At 42.1% G+C, this 21,461-nt stretch overlaps 1 protein-coding gene across 1 annotated transcript in view; it reads right to left on the bottom strand.

Moving 5' to 3' along the window:
- Positions 1-21,461, bottom strand: part of Arhgef26 (Rho guanine nucleotide exchange factor 26) — a 109,461-nt gene that overhangs the window by 33,571 nt on the left and 54,429 nt on the right. The window contains exons 6-10 of the mRNA XM_005344049.2: positions 14,374-14,526; positions 10,691-10,820; positions 7,208-7,282; positions 4,827-4,916; positions 627-781 (exon numbers count right to left, since the gene is read on the bottom strand). Of these exons, the coding sequence (XP_005344106.1) occupies positions 627-781; positions 4,827-4,916; positions 7,208-7,282; positions 10,691-10,820; positions 14,374-14,526 (603 nt within the window). The remainder of the gene's footprint in view (positions 1-626; positions 782-4,826; positions 4,917-7,207; positions 7,283-10,690; positions 10,821-14,373; positions 14,527-21,461) is intronic.

Raw genomic sequence — 21,461 nt, 5'->3', positions numbered from 1 at the left:
TGTGTGTGTGTGTGTGTGTGTATCCTGAGAACAGGAACTGGTTGAGATTTTTAAAAAATATACTGTAAAGATATTAGGTTTGTATGAAATTCCTCTGGTCATCTCCTCAAAGAAGGACATGAATGCAGAGCAGAAAAGCAGAAGGAGAAAAATCACTTGCCAATCAACTGAGATACTTCACTTCCCCAGGAAAGGAGCACGCTGAATACCTTGCCATTCATGCGCACATTTCTTAGATTAATAACATCTTTTAAATTAAGTCACAAGGCACACCAGAGTTGGCCCTAGCATGTCCTTAACCATTTATTTTGATTTATCCAAATGCCCTGGGACAACAGAAGCATGAACAATGCTGTGGGGATAAAGTACAGAGCCTCGCCTGGTGTGGCAGGAGAACTGAGCGATGTGGAGGTGTCAGATGCCCAGAGCACTGGCTTGTCCCCAGTAAAAACTCAGTAGAGGATGGCTGTGATTACGAGGTTCATAGTGACGCAAGTCTTAACTATGCTTGTACTTGGAGACAGTAAAGGATAGATGTGACTTTGACTCAACACTTAGGAATTACACAACCTCCACTCAGGCTTTCGGAGAACGGTGCCCTAACAGGCCACACTTGACCGGCTCACCTTTTCTTCTTAGTGATGATGAGCACGTCGTTGAAGAGGAAGAAGTAGACTTGCTGTTTGGACATCCTTTTTGAGAACAGCACCGTGTCTTCCACGTAGGCTATTAACTCCCCTCTTTTCACCAACCACCGGGAAGAGGAGACGAGGGGGAAAGGCTATAAAGAGAGAAAAACTCAGTGCCCATGCCCTAGTGAAGGCCAATAAGACATTCTAATCAAGGTACATCTGATGAGATGCATCATTATGTTATAGGCAGATGGTGGCAAAATGCAATTGGATACGGCACATTCTCCAGAAAGCACACAGTTATTTCTCAACATAAAAACTTACTAGCATGTCCATACAAAACTGAAACCCCAAGAAAATGTTATTGGGCCACAAAATTATGACTCTTCTATTAACTCTGAACTTCAAAGGAAAACAGGAGCCACTTGAAATTCAAAAAAACATAGTGGCAAAATCTATCAGTTATTGTAGATAGATAGCTCAAAGCTAAACATAAGCATATGGAAATCTGTAGATAGTTACCAGGAGACATCTCAAAGTCCATGTTCACTTTCTGAACTACAAAAGCATTTTTCAAGAAGAAAAAAACCCACAAAACTTATGTTTTGTCTAGAGAAATCTGCTCAGCCATAGACTTGAGAGCACCTGTTTTTAAGTTTATGGTGTCTCCACTGTGTAAACACGCCCCTGAAAACCTTACTCCACTTTCTGGCTATGGAAGTCAAGTTCTTTTACGGAACCCCTCAATCTCACACACAAGGCTGCACCCAAGGAATTACATTCTGCCTTTGCTTTATTCAGTTTTATACAAGCCAACTGGAAAACTCTCAAAACCACAGAATAATTTGTACCCTTTTGAGTTCTTTCCTTTTCCTAAAGAATAAAAAGTAAAGTTACTAGAAATGCATACTGCCAAAAATTTAAGAACATATATCCATAAATGAAGCAACAGTTCCTAGATACATAGTAAACAGGCACAGTAACATGGCACAGCACACGGCATCCTGCTAAGTGAAGAATGATTAAAAATGGCTGAAGGAAATTGAGGATATTAAGGAGGAAATGAAGAAGCAAAGAAAGGGTTTCATATTTTTCCAACTTTATAAAGGGCTTTTACAAGAAGGTTATTCATCCGCTGTATACAAATTCAACAAGGAAGATCAAAGATTATGGATAAACCCAAACTTTGCAAACTGGCTTCTAAGGGAGGCCCTGGGGTTTCCAGCCCCTTAATCGGAAGCACACAGTTATGTAATAGGTACACCAGAGTCCTGTAAGGTCAGCAGAGAAAGAATTGCTTAAGATAAACTCTGACCCGTGTGCTTAGGAATTGCTATAACACACACACACACACACACACACACACACACACACGCGCGCGCGCGCGTCAGGTTAGGTCTTGATTGATGCAAGCGTCGGAAGCTCAAGGCTGTCCGCCATTGCGTGTCGGTCCTGGGTCTGAACCAAGGACACTTATGACGATGCTCTACCGTATATGCTGCCCTAGGACAATGCTTTGTGTAGCAACTAGGTAATGAGTTTATCATTGCTGTGTTGTTTTAAAGTACATTGATATTTTTATAGTCTTTGTATTCCACTAGGAAATAGCAAACTTCCACTTATTCACCCCAAATTGAGAGTAGCTTTCAGAATGTCTATGCTTTCTTTGAAAACCAAAGTGTGTTGTGAACGAAGCATTGTGGGAAAAGCCTCCTCTTCTCCATCTCTCTCACACACCCAGGTCCCACACACTGCCTCCTGACTCCACGGGTAATGGCAGATGCTAGATCCGTCATTGCCTCTCCAGAAATTTCTTCGGAAAGAGTACTTTTCTAAGCAACTATTTTTTTTAACTTAATGATATACATGATTACCTTCATAGGTACCTAAGAACCCAACCATCCTTTGTTTTCCCCTAAAGCTGAGTGGGTCTGTTCTGCTTCATTTTGGTGCAATAGCTCTCCATGATAAATATCTGGATTGATTCAGATCCTCTGCTAAAACAAACTAACTATGTGATCTTTATATCCCCCAGTACAGAATAGACTCCTGGAAGTAGACTTGCTGGTTTGCAATAGCTTGCTTTGTAAAAATGGCAGCAAGTTCCATGACTGTGAAAATCCTTTCTAGCAGCAGCCTGTAAAATGCCATTTCTATAACCTCAACTGTCTTCTCACACTTCTGGATTGCTTGCTGCCCTAATGCCCATTAGCAATTTCTTTATGAATGAAACCAAGCCATTTTTCAAAACCTTAATCGTCCTTTGCCATTCCCGCTCTGGCAGTAGCTCTCTAACTTGTCATTTCCAGTGTCTGCCCCTTCTCCTTTCCTCAACACTCCGACTTTCCATGTGAGGTACAGCATGCATACTGCATGAACAAGGTTGCAGCTACTTCTCCCCCTCTGCACGCTGTCTCTGTTTCTGTCTTTCTTGTTCCTGTACAGTGAAAGGTTTATACATTTTCACCTAATGAACTAGGCATTGAACTAGGCATTGTTTTCTGTTTTATATTTATGACTTCTAAATTTATTATGTGTTAAGAGACCTTCATTACACCATTAGTGTTATCTTTTTTTAAATATTTATTTATTATGTATACAATAGTCTATCTGTGTGTATGCCAAAGGCCAGAAGAGGGCACCAGACCTCATTACAGATGGTTGTGAGCCACCATGTGGTTGCTGGGAATTGAACTCAGGAACTTTGGAAGAGCAGGCAATGCTCTTAACCACTGAGCCATCTCTCCAGCCCCTCCATTAACGTTATCTTAACCAAGCACATCTGGTTGTGTCCATACTTCTGGGGCAAATCACTCCAACTTCTTTTGTTTTTTTGCTTTACATATAACTTTTATTTTATACATCGTGAATACATAGAATTTATTTTATGTTATTTTATTTTAAAATAACTTAATAGCCTATTCAAAGTCTGCTACAGCATTGTTTTAAAACATGTATGAATATGTTTATTAGTTTTTTTGGTTTTTCTTTTTTTTTCTTTTTTTTAAATTTATTTATTTATTTATTAAAGATTTCTACCTCCTCCCCGCCACCGCCTCCCATTTCCCTCCCCCGATCAAGTCCCCCTCCCTCATCAGCTCGAAGAGCAATCAGGGTTCCCTGACGTGTGGGAACACTACAACTTCTTTGAACTTCTAATTTTCTCATCTTTACAATGAACCGAATGCAACTGTGTATTATTACCACCAAAATAATAAGATATATCTTATTATCCAACTTAAAGGCCACAAGTTGTATCAAATGACATTTCTAAGTGGTCTGAATTAGTCAATAATCTGTTTTTGGATTTAAGAATCTGCATTCAGACGACTGTAGTCAGGGTATTACAAGGGAAAAGTTTACACCACCCCCATCAGTCAGGACGCTAGGGTCCTTAGCCGATTTCACATTGATCTTGATGTTTAGCATCACTAGTTGAGTGACTGTTGGCAGTTGATCTCTGGTTTGTTTTCCTGCGTACACAATAAGAGGATGTAGTTGTCCCATATCAGTGGTCCACAAACTCTGTACTGGGGCAGAGAATGTGGCTTCCGCAGAATACCACGACATGCTGATCACCAGGACACTACTAAGTTAGAAAGTTTGGCTAGGAAAAAAATAGGGTCACTTTAAATTGCCTGTTTAAATTTCTGTGTTGTATAACAAAAACCGAATCACACTCAGAAGCTTATCCATTACAAACTCCAACAAAGAATGAGCCATGACCCAGGTTTGCCATTAACTGCCACTTTCTGCTGGTCTGGGCATTCTAATCATTCTGTTCACGAGCAGTGTCAGACAGGTAGCAGAAGCGGCATGGATGTAGAAAAGAGCTACACGAGAAAACATGCTTTTTTAAAAAAAAGGTCCAATAACTGTCTCTTCTGCAAAAACAAAGTAGTAGTCTCACTTGGCTTAGAACACCCTAGTCCAGCCAGGGGACACCATTAGATGGCAGAACCTAATGACAACACTTGAGAACTCTCCTTTATCAACTATTTTAACTGTCCAGTGGTTTTTCTGAGGAAGGTCATACCGTCATGGCTTGGAGAGAAGCCTGGAGACTACCCTAGGCATCTGGGGAGTCCTCTGTCTTTTCAATGGACAATCCTTCTTAGAAACGCTAATTCCAACCTTCTCTGCTTAAATGAGATTTAAGCAGCAATAATATGATAAACGTAGACAGAAGGCTACCTTAATTTTAAATTCCAGCTGGGAGTTAATCGTGTACATCATCTCCGTCCTCTCCATCTTCCGTGCTCCCTCGTTGCACAGTCGAACCAACTGGGAACACAGCATAGGAGGGTTAAGAAATACGAAGATAAATTTTATTTACTTTCTTTTACTTTGTATGGCCCTTTCTCCCCTTCAAGAAACCTCATTTTCAATCTCAGATCTCTCCCTAAAAATCATCTACTCTCTAGAAGTTCCAAGAACCCATTTCTGATCATTATAGAACTCACTGTGCCACCCGGTTGGGACATGGTGCTCAGATGTGGAGCGGGTAACCAGGAGTTAACAATAGGGGTGGGGGTTGTGTAAAGGACTCTGAAGGTTTTTTTAGAGTGGTTTCCTCTGTGGCCCCACAACCTCCAGACAAGGTTTCGCCACACACTCTAGGTCTCTATCTATTCTGCTCCCATCCTCTGCCTAGCTTTGCCTTTACCTAAGAGAACCCCATTCTACCACAAGCTACAATGCCTCCTCTCTTCCAGACCAGAGCAGCAGGAAGCAGACTACCAAGTTCAAAGGCAAAATCTAAGCACAGTGTTATGTAAAGCATGAGACCACAAAGAGATTCTGGAGGAGGGAAGTCTCAGCAATTCTTCAAGAGCATCCAGCTAAGAGACACTCTGCTCAATTAGAAATAGTGCATTATCTGCAAAGAAATGGATTCATGGGCCATTGATGAATACTTAGTAAATATCTGGGTCACTGGACTAACCCTAAACTTTGTAAAATGGCTTTCAAAGATAAGTAAAATGATGAGTGTACTTAAAGCTGATAAAAAGAAATAGTATTTTATAATAAAGTAGAATCAAGATCTTTTTCATTTATGCAGGAAGTAAGCAACACGAGATAACTGGAAGTTTCTGGCACGCTCAGTGTCCATTCATCTAAATCCTGTTCATATGCTACTCACGGCGGGGGGGGGGGGTGACCATACTTTTTTCAGCTTTCTCAGCTATCGCGTGCCTAGCAGCAGCAAGCACACAGCTTTCTGTCTTTAAACATTACTTCCCTTTCAGTCACAATTCTTTCTCTCTCTCTACTCCAGGCCTGATTCCTGAAGCAGTCAGCCATCAGGGACAGCTATCATACTGCTACACACCCAACTCATTGCTCAACATATTTCAATGCGGTTTCTGTGCCATTTACCTGTGGATGAACCCTGTAAACAGCTAAGTAATACTTGCCTCTTTCTCAGGCGCACCCATGAGCTATTTAGCCATTTTTGCAATGCTAAAATCTGTTCTGTTTTCCTTTGCTCTGGCATGTCTTATTTGTTTTTTGTCTCCTATGATGGTTACTTTCTTCCACATAAGACTAAAAATTGGTATTCCTTGGGGTTTTCACCACGGGCTGCTGCACTTATTATCCTATATCCTCATCGTGGGTAAAACCCTTCACACTCCAACCTCGAACTATCATCCATGCTGATGGTTCCTGAACCCAGGTCTCCAATTTGATTCTCTCCTCTGAGCTCTGATCCAAAATACAAATTTTATAGAATCTACATTATATATACAAAATGGAATTTATCTTTGCATAGTAATAAAACAAGAAAATGACCCAGTTGTCTATAATCAAGGATTATATCTCTTTAATGCCTGTCCTCCAAAGTGCTCACCAATTCCAAGTCTACTATACATATACATTCACATACACACACAAAAATTTCTTTCCATCTTCTTACATGAATTCATAGCTTTATCATCATCTTAGATTATAGCCTCCAACTCTCTAACATTTTTAACAAGCTCCTTGCATGTCCTCCCTCCTTTTCTCTCTTCCTTCCTTCCTCCCTCCTTCCTTGATTCCCTTCTTCCCTTCCTCCCTCTCCTCCCCTCTCTCAGTGAGTTCTTCAAACTCTTCAACACCTGGATTTGGGTCTCTAGACGCCCAAGACACTCCTTCCACCTTCTACCCCCTGGCTCACAGTTATTCTTGCTGTAGATCTCAGCTGAAATCACTTGGTACTTGCCTCCCACATCACTCATCACCCTTGAGTGTAATTCTATTTCATGTATGTCTTTCTCTTTATTCTGCACATACCTTGAATGCAATAAACACACCTGCCTTGTCACCAAATATTCAGAGGCCAGCATTAGTCCTGGTATAGTGGTTTACAGTCAATAAATATTTGATGAAGGTAAGAATCAACAAACAGCTATTAACATACCAGACAAATGAGCTATGGATGGGCACATAACACAAAACCTGTCTGAAACAGTCAACATTCCAATTTATTTGAATATGGCTGCAGAAATTTCAGTTCTTATAGCAAGGACAGGTTTGCTGTACTCTTCGAAGCTCTCTACATGGGGTTTACTGTTATCGTGGTAAGCAGTTACCTTGCTCACTTCCTTCAAGGCCCTTTTGCAGATTTCATACTTTGGAGAGTCCTTAGGTGTTTTTTGACATATAGTCTAAAAGAAGGAAAAAAAGCAAAACCAATTGATTTGTCATATGAAGCCAAATAAATTACTACTCAGCCATTTCCTCTTACTTACACAAACCACTCTTTCTGGACACGATATTAGGGGTAAGGATATTAAAACACAACTAGCAGAATTAGAAAATATTCTTTAAATACATAAAGCCTAAATAAATCCAGCTATTTAAGAAAGAAGACAGCAGAGGTCAGTAGGTTGGCTAGCAAATCTCAGACCTGCATTATGATAGCTATTTAACTGTGGGCATGTCACTGACCCTAGAAAAGCATCATTGTCCTCCTCCGTAAAATTGTAGCAAAGCCAGACACAACACAGGCTATTGCTTTGCCTTTTGTTCCTTGTGCAGCCATCCAACCTAGCCTCGCCCATGCCCTGTTCCAGGAGGTAAGTGATCTACACATCTTAGCTGAGTACCTGGAGTACGGTCATCTCCCCCCACCCCCAAAAAAGTGTCCCAGTTCTGATGACCAGCTAAAGATAAGCTGAAATACAGATGCATTAAATATGAAAAACTGAAATCCCGAATCTTTAAAAAGGCAGACCTTTTTGACTGTCAGAACACCACAAATGGAGAACTCCAAACCAGAAACTGTTTCATGCACACAATGACTAGATGCATATAACTGCCTTTAGAATATGCATACAAGGCGTATGATGGAGGAAGGTCATTGGTTAAAAAAATAAAGAAACTGCTTGGCTGGCCCTCATAGGTTAAAACATAGGTGGGAGGAGTAAACAGAACAGAATGCTGGGAGGAAGAGGAAGTGAGCTCAGACTCGACAGCTCTCCTCTCGGGGGCAGACGCCTCAGAGAGACACCATGCTCCCCTCTCCCGGGAAGATGCACACGATGAAGCTCTGACCCAGGATGGACGTAGGCTAGAATCTTCCCGGTAAGCCGGTGCTACATAGATGATTAGAAATGAGCTAGTCCAGTTAGCTGAGAAGAGGCTAGATAGAAATGGGCCAAGAAGTGTTTAAAAGAATACAGTTACAGTGTCCGTGTAATTATTTCGGGGCATAAGCTAGCCAGGCGGCTGGGGTGCTGGGGACGCAGTCCCGCCACTCTTATTACTACAGGCGTGCTTGAGACACAAATGAATTCCATGTTTAGTCTTGGGCCCCTTTCCCATGACACCTCCTCATACAAATGAAAATATTCCAAAATTATTCAAACTGTAAAACACATCTTTCTGCAAGCATTCTCAGTAAGGAACACTCGGCTTGTACATATAACTTTGAAAGCTCAGGGAACCGATGGAATTGTTTTAAAATGTCCAACCACTTCGACAAATTTAAGTCAATTTCCTAATGAATGAAGTTTAAGAGGCAGTTTTTGAAGCCGCCTGGGTTCTCACATGTGGGAAACAGATGAGGACAACAGTCACCAGGGAGGGCAGAATGTGGCTAATAACTAGCAGGCCCCTGTGTTTTAACGACCAATGAACGCAGTCTGTAAATCTGGAAGTCTGGCAGTGGAGCTGCTACATGAGAGAAGTGCAGAGCGCATCATATGTGGGCTTACAGTAATGATTCTTCCTTTCAAAAGTGTGACCTGTTATAAAGAACGCATTTATACTACAAGCGGTTCCTATGTGCACGTAAATTAGGCAAGGTTTTTAGAAATAATATTTATCAACATTATAAGTCATGTATATATCAAATACTCCATATTCCGTTCTGTTGTACTTTGAAAACTCTGCTCATGGTTCCACAGTCAATTCTGTCCCCTTTAATGGATATAAAAGCTTATGGGGGCTGGAGAGATGGCTCAGCGGTTAAGAGCGTTGCCTGCTCTTCCAAAGGTCCTGAGTTCAATTCCCAGCAACCACATGGTGGCTCACAACCGTCTGTAATGAGGTCTGGTGCCCTCTACTGGCCTATAGGCATACACACAGATAGAATATTATATACATAATAAATAAATAAATATTTTTTAAAAAAAGCAATATGGAAAATATTGGGTTATTTCCATGAGGGCAGACATCCTTCCCTGGACTCTATATGATGAAAATGTACATAAAATTATGTGCATACATTAATAATCTAATAATCTCAAACAAGATTATGACAGAACAGAATAAAAAGCCTACCATGTAACCATGCCATAAATATCCAACATTGTGCAGTTCGAGTGATAGAAATAGGAATACCATTCTGGTCTCCAAATTTGGTTTCGGTTGATTGTTAATTAATGCATCCTATCTTTAGATAGGATAAATACTGATCTAAAAAAATATTCAGTTTTTTAAAACTCCACATTAGACATTGAGCCAATGACAAACTCCATATAAGACTTACAAGGTGATTTCTCCTGGGGAAGCTGAGGTTGTATTAGTAGATACTCCTAGTTACGTTCACTGACACTATACAGCACCGGCATTGTGAGCCATGCGTTTCTCAGACTGGTAAGCAGCTGTGACTATGTGCGTGCAGGAAACCAGTTTCCTAAACTACAGGAGCAGACACAGCAAACTGAACTGACTTGGAGAGGACTAAGCAAGGGCTTATGAATCAGAATTCTGAAATAACTGATAAAGCCGCCACACCACTGTGGCAGAGTGAGAAGGTGACAATCACTGCACTGCACACCTCACTTCTGTTTGAGAGTATCTCAGCATCTTATGGCGGAATATGGACAATAGCATCTATACTTGCAATTTTACTCAACTATGTATCTCTGATAGATTTTCATCCCATGTGTTGGTCAGTAAAATCAAATACCTAAAAACTGATACCAAGCCAATATAATGACCCAATTTAAAGTACATCTGTGACAAACTGTCCTAATTAGATCAAAAGACACTATTTGCCCACGGGCTAAGCAGGTCCTATCACAGGCCAGATGGTCTCCTCCCGCTTCCCTCAGCAGGCCTTGCCATTATTCAAAGTCAAAGGCTTCTTCCTCTAAGACTATTACCTAATACCGAAAGGATGTTGGGCTTTTTACCCACTTTACACAATGCATGGTAGAAACTAGCTCACACCTTATCATGCCAGGAGAAACTGGGCCCAAAGCATCTTGGAATGTTCAAGATGCAAGGGCCCGAAAACAAAGTGACTAGACCAAGGTCTCATGCTTAGTGGTTCAGGCAGAAATGGAATCCAAGTCTCTTGACCTCAAAAAGCTAATGTCATTCCCATTCCAAAAAAAGAGGGTAATGTAAGCAGGTTTCACCAAATTAACCACACAAGTCTAAATTAATGATAAATTCCAGTGATCTCAAACATAGACAGACTTTCCAACTGAATAGCATCTTCTCAATGAAGGGGTTTTATAAAAGAGATATGCAGAATCAATTTAATCAGAATAAAGTGAATTAGTCACTAAAATTTGTAGCAGCGAATATCCAGAGGACAAAACCATCAAATCCTGCCTTACATCCATCAGCAGGGGAAGGCGAGTCACCCTCTGCATGGGGAGAATGAGGAAAGAGATCATGGGTAAGTTCCTGCAGTCTTCATGTGACTCAATTCGTGACAATACTTCCTTAAAAGAGGGGTTGGTGGCTCTGTGGGGAGACAAAGCAGAAAAAAGCTTCGAAATGTTTCCTTTGCAAGCTCAAAAGCAAATAAAAACATATTACCAAATTCTGAGGTCAATTCTCACATTACCAATGATTCTTATATATTAGCCTAAAATAAACTATAATACCCTGGTAAAGACAGGTGGCTTTTCTGCCTTTTCTATTTAATGCTAAAAATAAGTCACGATACTCAATAATAATATTAATAATAAAATAAACATATGAATTAGATCTTTGTAAAATTGGGGTATTAACAAGAGGACACAGGATTGTAATGGAGAATATGTCAATCATGAGTTAGCATGAACAGATCAGATCTCATACTTGATCATGTACAAAATACACCCCATCAACACAATAATCAAGCTTCAAACCACTGTTTTGGCCCTGGGCAGAGCCAAGAAAGAAATATTAAGAAGTTTAAATCCCTTGGAAGTAATGCTGCCACAGATACAATAAATAAGATCAAATCAAATTAGTTAATCCAAGTTTAATCTAAACAAAAAAAAATGCAACTCCTGGGAGACTTTTGGGAAGGCAGGGGAGGAATCCCAGGGCAAATATGGCTGCCAGGTCTTATATAGCCTGTAGGCGTGGCCTTGAGCAGCACCAAGGAGGGACTGATTTTTGACAGGCTTACTCAGAGGCTGTATTTGGAATGAGAGGAGTGAGACCAGAGTTTGGAATAGGTCCCCTAGCTGGAGATCCCCAACAAATATCACTTAGGCAAGATTTTCAAGGGATGTTTGACCATTCCAAAGATCATCTTTCTAACAAAGGAAACTCTTTTTTGTTTGCGTTCACTTCATTGTTTGGGGATTGTAGAAAATTTTTGGAGGGTGATGCTCTTCAGGCTAACATCCAGCTTGCAACCCTTCTGGGTCCTTCCTTGGATTACAGACATGTCTAGCCAGGAATCCTTGGGCCACATAAACCAGAATATTTCTCTTCCTCTCCCACTGAGTTGAAAACGGCCAAGATACTGGCATATATCCATGTAGCGCTGCCAGATACTCCATACAGAATCTCCGTGGAGCTGTCTGTAGAACCTTAAAGGAGGATGAGGTGGAGATTCCAAGAGAATGGCGCTCACAAAACTTTAACTTGCACTTAGCAAAAACATTTAGCAAAAACAACAGGAAGAAGTCAAACTGAATTTTCTGATCCTTGGTCCCACCTTCCTCCCCTGCTCCTGTGGTGGTCTGCAGCATCCACAGCCCTCTTCCCATGGGAAAGGAAGGCTGCAGAACCAGCCACCGGACTCCAGAACGAGAGAGGAAGGCAGTGCCCATCAGGACATTTATATATACATATATAAAAGTGACTTGAAATTCATCAGATGATGTGGTTCAAGGCTACTAAAAATAAAGTGTGAAAGACCTGGAATAGCAAATTAAGAGAAATTACACAGAGCTGTCTTATTTTTATTTTCTCACACTGGGAATTAAAAACAAACTTCATGTAGGTTGCACCTATATCTCACACAGGATCCAGGCTCCTCCCACTCAACAAAAAATTCTGATTAAGGTATCTGGGGTGGACTAGGGAATCTTGGTTGGCTGGGTTTTGAAGACTTCTGGGGTTTCTAACATGCGGAAGTAGAAAGTTACTGCATCAACCTTGAATTCCCCTAAAGATACAAACACTAATTTCCATGGGAAACCTCTCATGATGGTTTGATTAAGGTAATCTAGACAAAATCTATTTTTGAGAATCATAGAATACAGATGCTGTAACTAATTATATATATATATATTCCTGCAAAACAAAATAAAAAGCAATGTCCACCCTAATTCAGGGCTTTGCTTCCAAGAATGAACGTATATGTTCAGGTACAGAGCCCTAGCCCTGTGTTGGGTAAAGGAAAATGAAGGGCAAATCTGGAGACATTTCTGGAATTAAGTGGGTGGAAGCCAGGTATTAGGTTAAATACCCTGCATCCTTGAGAAGCCACCACAACAGACTTACCAGGCTTTGAAATCCCCAAAGTCCAAGTGAGCCCCTCTTCACATGGAAAACCTAATCACAACACTGGCTGGGGTTTCCATCCTACCCATGTAGCATGCATGACTGGGGAGGTGACAGGAAGACAGCATTATCTCCCCTCCTTACCAAGTTTGGGAACGATGAATGTTACCAGGAAAAATGAGGTCTCCTTCCGGTTATTAGTGTTCACTAATAAAAGAATTTTAAAAAATACTTGGAAGGAAGTTCATAGGCAATTGCTAGTTTGAGAGAAATATCCCAGGGGTAGGCAAGTGGAGATCTCAGCAGGTGCTGGGAGGACAGAGATGTGGAAGAGGAAGGCAGAAAGTTACACCTTTGGCAATAGCTGTTGACAAGGAGTTGAGTGGCAAAAAGGTAGGCCCACAGAGTCTGGGTAAGCAGGCTTAGAAGTGCTAAGCCAAGGAGCTGAGTTTGGGGAGGGTGGCGGTGGGGGCATATGTTTATAAACAGAAATACGAATAGCTTATTAAGAAAGGGAAGATCTCCCTAGAGTGGGAGCCCTGAGCAGGGAAAGTGTTGAGCCTCCAGGGGCGTGATTCCTTTGTAGACCATTCATGCAAACAGCAGTTGCTCTCAAGTTTGTATCAGAAGAGCTGTTCTCACCCATGATGACAGTCACCCGAAACCCAGGTGGGGAAAGTTAACAGGCTCCCACTCCCAACTAGTTCTTTTTCCATATGTTAATCTTGATGTTTCCCTCTCTAGGCCCTTATTCTCCTGACACATTGTCACTGTCCCCTTAGACTCTTCAAAGATCTCACACCTCGCCTGGGGTGGCGAGAGGCGCCATAAATGTCACTACTCTTAGGAAAGAGTGAGAATAACAATAGCCAGGAAGTCCTAAACTGGGTTTATGGTGGACAATGACAGTATAAAACAGCTACTTATGATCATTGGGGCCTCTAAAATAACAAAGCAGTATATAGAGAACACTTAACAATTGTTGATTCTCCTCTACCTCAGATCCAAACTCTCAATAATCTAAAAAGGAAAGAAGTGTGGCGAGAAACAGAAGGCTTGGCTCCTTATGGTGGCATAATTAAAATCTCCACGCTTCTCTTTTTCTTCTGTTCTTTTAAACCCTCCCACAGCAAGCAGCTCAGCGCTATCTACCCAGGGAGGGAGAAGAGGGATCCTGCAAGTCCGGTAAACAGTTTACAGAGGTTAGAATAGTAAGGGAAACCCTGGATCCTAGGGACTCGCCCTGGTCCACTTAAAAACCCCCTTACGCCTTCTGGCAAACCACTTAATGGCCAGTTACTTGTTTAGAAAAGTGGGAGGTTGGGTGATGATGAGTCAAGTCTCTGGACAATGGAAGGGATGTGCAAGGGGGAGGGGGACATGACTTCAGCATACTTTAGGGAGAAAATTCTCCACCACATCCTCACTCCAAAAGTAACCCTCTTACATATCGCTCAAGAAGGAAACAGTCTCCTAGGAGTCTCATGTTTATGATTAATTCATCTCTATCAATGAGCTCTGATCAAAAGTAGGTTAGACGATCAAAACCCGAGCCTTCAACCCTGCTTACAGCAACTTCTGTAGGGTCCTCTGTTGGTAGACTTCATTGGTGCAGTATTTCACATAGGGGTCAAATGTGGACGCCGTGTGCTTTTCTACGATGTCACTTATATCGTCTATGAAGATGTTATTCTGATGTCTTGCTTCTAACTCTGTAAAGAATCTGGGAAAGAAAAAGGAAAAGCATTTACACTTCTTTAAACTTTTAGAAATAACAATTATCTCCATGGAGGGTTTAAAAGTAATAACAATACACAGTTTAAAATTTTTAAGTAAATTTCAAAAAATTAAACAATTCCCCCACAAAGAAAAAACATTGAAAATTTTATCTGAATTTAAATCTACTGTATAATAATATATATTGTATATAAATTATTGCTTTAAATTTTGATCTTTAAACATTGATAATCCTGCATATTTCTCTGCTTTGGGGGGCGTTTCAAAAATAAAGAGGTTTTCCTATATCGTAAGAGCTCTCCCTGACGGAGGAGAGAGGGCCTTGCTTACAGATTGTCTTGCCACTTACAGGAGAATGTGGGACACATCTTTGTAATCCCAGCACTGGGCAGTTAGGGGCAGGAAAATCAAGAGTACTGGTCAACCACTGAAACACAGTGAGGCCCTGTCCCCAAACCAGACAAGAGGAGAAAATGCAAACACACACCCAAGTGAACAATGACAAAATGAATCTCACATGCCCTTGCAAAATAAAAATATTATCTTAAATACGTTAATATACACAGTATTTAATATGTTCACAACTTAATCAGGCTGCAATTCAGAGTAATCAGATCTTGTCTGGGAGGCAGATGGAAGAGTAATTTAGGGTTGCCTGATTTAGTCATTACACACACAAGTATAACCACTGGTTATACAATCACTGTTAATGGTTCTTTTGGCTACTGTGACTGAATAGTCTCATCTATCTATTTGAATCTCTGCTTTCAACTCTTTGCATGTATAACCGGGGAGATTGGAATTCAGTAGTAAGAGAGTATCCACCAAGACAGGACCATGTACTACCAAGAACCAGCACGGAAGAATCTGGGTTATTCGCCAGGGAAAATTAAGTCACTGAATGAAAGCTGAGGAAAAATGACCCTTCCCCCTTCAACACTCATAGTAGTGGCTGATGGGAAACATGGGGGCAATTACAATAAAGCAGAGTCATGGTAGGATTAGAAAAAATAAAGGCTTCGTTTTCATTCCTAGATTTTTGAACACAACTCTTAAAACTCTTGGCATCTCCATGCCAACACATGTCTTTCGTATGATGCCGGGGAGGCACTTGGAGGTTGGGGAAGCCTAGGTATGTTCACGAATTGTCAGCCTGCATCCTAGGCTGACAACTAGAAAAACCAAACCATTTTTATAAAGATGGAATTCTCAGGTGCTTCTCCTCATATCCAAGGCGGGAAGGAAGCTGAACTTCAGGCTCATTTTCCAAGTGCCTGTGGCCTATAATGCCTATCCGGTACCACCTTTACAAAGACCCTTAACAACAGGCTTCAGAGAGGGCCGGATGAACTGCGGTGCTGGGTGGGCGGCCAGCCTTGAGAGGACTGGAGGCTCTGTGTCACCTGCCCCATCCCCAACACTAAGTATCTCTTCATTTGGTTCTCCCTGAAGTTCCTTCCTTCTTTTTTTTTTAAATTTATTTATTTATTAAGGATTTCTGCCTCCTCCCTGCCACCGCCTCCCATTTCCCTCCCCCTCCCCCATCAAGTCCCTCTCCCTCATCAGCTTGAAGAGCAATCAGGGTTCCCTGACCTGTGGGAAGTCCAAGGACCGCCCACCTCCATCCAGGTTTAGTAAGTTGAGCATCCAAACTGCCTAGGCTCCCCCAAAGCCAGTATGTGCAGTAGGATCAAAAACCCATTGCCATTGTTCTTGAGTTCTCAGTAGTCCTCATTGTCTACTATGTAAGTCCGGTTTTATTCCATGCTTTTTCAGACCCAGGCTAGCTGGTCTTGGTGAATTCCTGAAAGATCATCCCCATTGTCTCAGTGTGTGGGTATACCCCTCGCGGTCCTGAGTTCCTTGCTCGTGCTCCCCCTCCTTCTGCTCCTGATTTGGACCTTGAGATTTCTGTCCGGTGCTCCAATGTGGGTCTCTGTCTCCTTTCATCGCCTGATGAAGGTTAATATTCAGGAGGATGCCTATATGTTTGTCTTTGGATTCACCTTCTAATAATGAGCTATAAAAATGCGTTCATGCATTCCGTGGGCTGCTCTAGCAAGCCAGCCGCCAAGAAAGGGAGGAAGTTTGAAGGAACCCCTGACTGAGTAGCTTCATATGGCAGAGGGCCTGATAACCGGGAAACCCAGAGAAAACTCCAAAGGTGAAGTCACTGTAGGTGAGAAGGCTTTGAGTTGCTTAGTCATCCCTGAAAAGAGGACCATACAGTGGAAGTAGAGGAGAGAGAGCCATGTGGCTACAGTCTCCATTCAGGAAATGGGGAGTTTATGGGGCTGAAATGCAAACCACAGAATAAATAGGCAGACAGAGACGCCTGCGGAGCAGATGAGAGGCGCACTGCAAAGGTTTGGCTGTGTGTGACCCCAAGAAGGACTAGGGAGGGGAACCTGAAAGTCGTCAATCATAGTCAGAAGTGGGACAGAGAGAAGTGACAAGACAGATGGCCAGCAGCAGGCCAGGAAGGTGGACTCAAGACAATACAGAGAGGGAGCACAGATTGGGCAACAATTTGGAGGAGAAATGAATAGAATCGAGAAGCTCCAGGAAGATGCTAAGGTTTCTGAGAGAGGGTGTGCATGCAGAGCAGGTGGTTCATTAAACCCTGAGTGGAGACGGGCTTCAGAAGGAAGGAGAAGCAGCGAGGAAGCTATTCATTTCGCCAGGGTGCTTCCTAAGGGACAGCTGAAAACACACATCTGTGAGAAATCGAAGGAACTGGAATTCTAGGCGCAGCAGAGCTGATTTGACATAAATGCAAATACGTGTGATTTATTTGAATCCAACTGTTGCAAGAAAATATTCCAGGAAAACTGATAAAAGAAGTTACTATAAGTAATCACAATGCAAACCCAGGATATAAATATCTAACAGATGAATAACCTTCAGAGCTTTTTGCCTTATGCAATCGTCAACAGCCTGAAGAATGCAACCACTAAGCAAAAAAACGGTACCTTTGCCTTCCCTAGTGAAAAAGGAAATCTCATTTATTACCTGAGAAAGTTTGCCGAAATGCAGAATTAAAAACAAGGTACTAATAAAATATCTGATCATGTGACTTTAATACAACATAAGCCAAGCTATATTCCCTTTGTTTTCGCATTAGCATAATGAGGACACATTTTAAGGCTTTCGATAATTAGAAAACCTGCTGGCTATTTGGAAAATCTGCATACTCTGCTAATCAAGCTGAGCGGCAAGAAGACCAATATATTTCTGGAGAAGGAGTTGCCATCTCAGTAACCAGGAAGGCTGGTGATTCAAACCAAATATGGAGCCAAAGAGAAAACACTGAAGTTCTGAAGGAAACAGGACCAGGTTCAAGAAGCAATCTGGCAGACAGCTCTGAAATGGAAATTTGGACTTTGGCTCATGAAGTTTCTTCCTTCTGTGACAATACCATATTCTTCCCGCCTTACAAGCACCACCAGCCAGACTGTTTTACAACTAACCAAGCGGTAGAACCACCCCACCACCACCAACACTAACAGCACTGCCAGTCTACACCATAGAAGTCAGCAGGGGTCAAAGGGATCTCCACCAAACACCTCCCTGACCACAAACCTATCTCGCCTGCCACTGTGGCTCCTAGCACAGCATCACCAGAGCTCTTCACTCTGCCAAATTCCTCCAGTGCTTTCAAAGACAGCAGCCAGCTGCAGTTCCTCAGCCAACAGTCAGGTTGCAGTGGGTAGGAGTTCCCATGGACTCAGTTAAAGAATCCCTGTGAAGAAAGCCCAATGCAAAACATACTCCTGGTGCATAATCCATCCCTCAACATTTCCCAGAACTCCGGGACCAGATTTTCTTCACTCTTCCCAAGTTGTGTTCTTCTATAGGGCACTACACTGAGCAGGAAACAAATTCAAGGGTAAAGTAGTTCCTTGGATGCACAACGCCTGTGCTTACTTTAGCTCCTTTTGCCCTTGTCGAATAGGTAAGATTGACTATGAATGAGGCGTAGCAGCGGCCTGCAACCCACTACGGGCCAATAGACTTCTTAATGAGATCATGAACTCTGCAGGTAAATGGGTGGAACTGAAAATTATTATACCGAGTGAGGTAACCCAAACCCAGAAAGACGAAACACCATATGCCCTCTCTTATTTGTGGATCCCAGCTCCAAATCCTTAGATTTGAGTATAATAAATGAAACACCCAAATAAGTCAGGCAAACGGGGACTGCGGTGGTGGTTGGGGAACATGGTTAAAACAGAGTGAGCTCTAGAAAGAGAAATAATAGAAGGCAGGCCTATGAACATGGATGAGATAAGAGGAAAACAGAGGGCTTTAATATGTGAGGAAGGGGAAAAGGTAATACAAGGAAAAAGAGGAAAATTACAAAGGATGTCTGAAAGATCCATAGGACTACATACGTCTTATAAGCTTAATTCTAAAAGTGTGTGTGTGTGTGTGTGTGTGTGTGTGTGTGTGTGTTGAGGCACACCCACATCGGTGAGGCTCAATCCAAACTGACTAATCATGGACATATGTACTGGACACAATACTAAATGGAGGTGGGAGTACTTTTGTGATATACATACGCACACACGCACACACACACACACACACACACACACCAAGCACACATGTACACACACAGTAACTATTCAAGGAGACAATAGATGGGGGGATTCATGATGAGCTGGAGAAGAAAACAGGAGGAGTGATATAGATACAGTGCTCATATACAAAGTTCTAAAAAAAAAAAAAAAGAAAGCAGAAGTTAATTGGTAATGAAGCCAGCACAGAAGATGACAGCCCTTGAAAAGACGGCACAGTAAGGCCAGCCATACAGAGAAGGTAAGAGATCCCGTAACACAGACCTAAAGTTTGCTTTTCAGAATATCCTCTAGTGTCTAGCACAGGAAAGCAGGCTCTGGTGGATGTCAGGATGTCTTCAGTTCTTCACGCCTTCCATACAGTCTCAAATTCAGTCCTCACACTTACACCTATGGTACTTATTTTAAAGATAAGCAAACCAAGACTAACAGAACGTGAGTAAGAATTCTAAGCAGCTGATCTTAGTCTGAACCCAGAGACAGAGGCCTTCTGTATTCACTGCAAAAATCTGCCGCCTTTACTCTCCTGTGAAGGCTCATCTCGCCTACCTGCTGGTACTGGCCAGCCCTGAATCCACACATCCAGGAAGAGGAGCAACAGCTGAGACTGAAAAGAATGGTCACTTTGCAAGGACACTTGTTGACTAAGTCTATTATGCAAAACTGGTGTGAGAGGTCCTTCTGTCTATGTGTTGCTTTTACCAGTTAATGAATAAAGAAACTGGCTTGGCTTATAGCATCAGATGAGGAAGGCGGAGGCAGAGAGAAGCCATGGAGTCGCCTCCAGAGTCAGACATGACAAAACTTTGCCGATAAGCCACTGTCATGTGGCGATACACAGATTAATAAAAATGGGTTAAATTAAGATGTAAGAGTTAGCAAATGAGAAGCTGGAGCTAATGGGCCAAACAGTGATTTAATTAATACAGTTTCTGTGTGGTTATTTTGGTTCTGGGCACCAGGAGGAACAAGCGGCTCCTCCTCCCACAATCAAAGACTGCAAAGACTTTTCCAGGAGACCTAAGCCACAGCAGGGTGTGAAGACAACATCAGGGAGGCTCCGCCTCCAGGGGAGGATTGCGGCCCACAATGGGAGTGAGTCCTAGACCAGAAAGAATGAGCACAGGCCTGCAGTGTCTTGTGGAATTGCCCAGGAACCATTCTGTTCCCCTCCTTGCCCCTTGCAGCCCTTCGCTTTGCCCAGTGACTTCAAACTTATGTCTCAGATTACATCCCACATGCTACAGGCAGCCATCTCCAACTCAGCTGGGCTGGTTGTGCTCCTCGTCTTCTACTATTCTTCACTCTTCCTGCTGCAATGACAGCTAAATATTTTAAAATTTCTATTTCCTTCTGTCTGACTCAAGTCAAAGAGTGGGAAGTATTGTTTTGTTGTGTTCACTGTTAATAAAGATCTGCAGTTAGGTACTTGAACTTTGGAGACAGTCAGTGTTTCGTAAGTATATAAGTGGAGAATAAATACAATTTATTGTTTTAAATTGGGCATTAGTATAAAGATGAAATCTACCTTTTTTTTTTTGCTTTATTGTTATTTTACCAAGAATGTGCTAAGCAAAATTGGAAGTTCTCTTTCTAGTTTTTCTCCCTAGTAAATAAGTCAGCACACATTTATTGACTGTGGCAAGTTGGGCTCTCAGAACTACCTAGAAGTAGTTACAGCCATCACTAAAGACACAAACTAGATGCAGTTCTGCCCACCACCAAAGATGCAAGACTCCCAGCACAAGATTCTACAGTCATATCAAACTGAGGCACAGCGAAACCCTGGGCAGCCCAAGTATCTTCAGTGCAAGCTCTGCTTTCTGAATAACCTGCCTGACCAGCCCTTCTTCACCAGTCTAGGAAGGGTGCCAGCAAGGCTGGGCAGCCCAACTCTGGAGGAATCACAAGTGGAGTTCTGGCAACCATCAGCACTGTCTTGTGTCCCTGGAATGGCATCCTTCAAAGGATGTTTCCTACACTAACATCCATCTCCCTAAAGCAAACCCAGGTCATTCCTGAACCTTTCCACATCGCTGAGCTGTCTGTCAACCTAAGAATCTAAGTTCTCTGTCACTTTCATCTGGTGACAGTGGCTCACCAGACAGGATCACAGTTAGGTTGAAAACATAGAACACATCCGGCAGTCTCCGCATACCCAAGTTGCTGTTATATAATGTAATATCTTCTCTAAACACAAATATTTCATCACCTATGTGTTCCTCAGTACTCTTACAGAATCGCCAAAACATTCTGTAATCCATCAAAATGAATTTATATTCTGCTCTGGATAAGTAAGACTCTCTCTCTCTCTCTCTCTCTCTCTCTCTCTCTCTCTCTC

Source organism: Microtus ochrogaster, chromosome 1 (assembly GCF_000317375.1).
Source record: "Microtus ochrogaster isolate Prairie Vole_2 chromosome 1, MicOch1.0, whole genome shotgun sequence".
NCBI lineage: Eukaryota > Metazoa > Chordata > Mammalia > Rodentia > Cricetidae > Microtus > Microtus ochrogaster.
The sequence above is the reverse complement of the archived record's forward strand: the minus strand, read 5'-3'. Positions and strand labels throughout refer to the sequence as shown.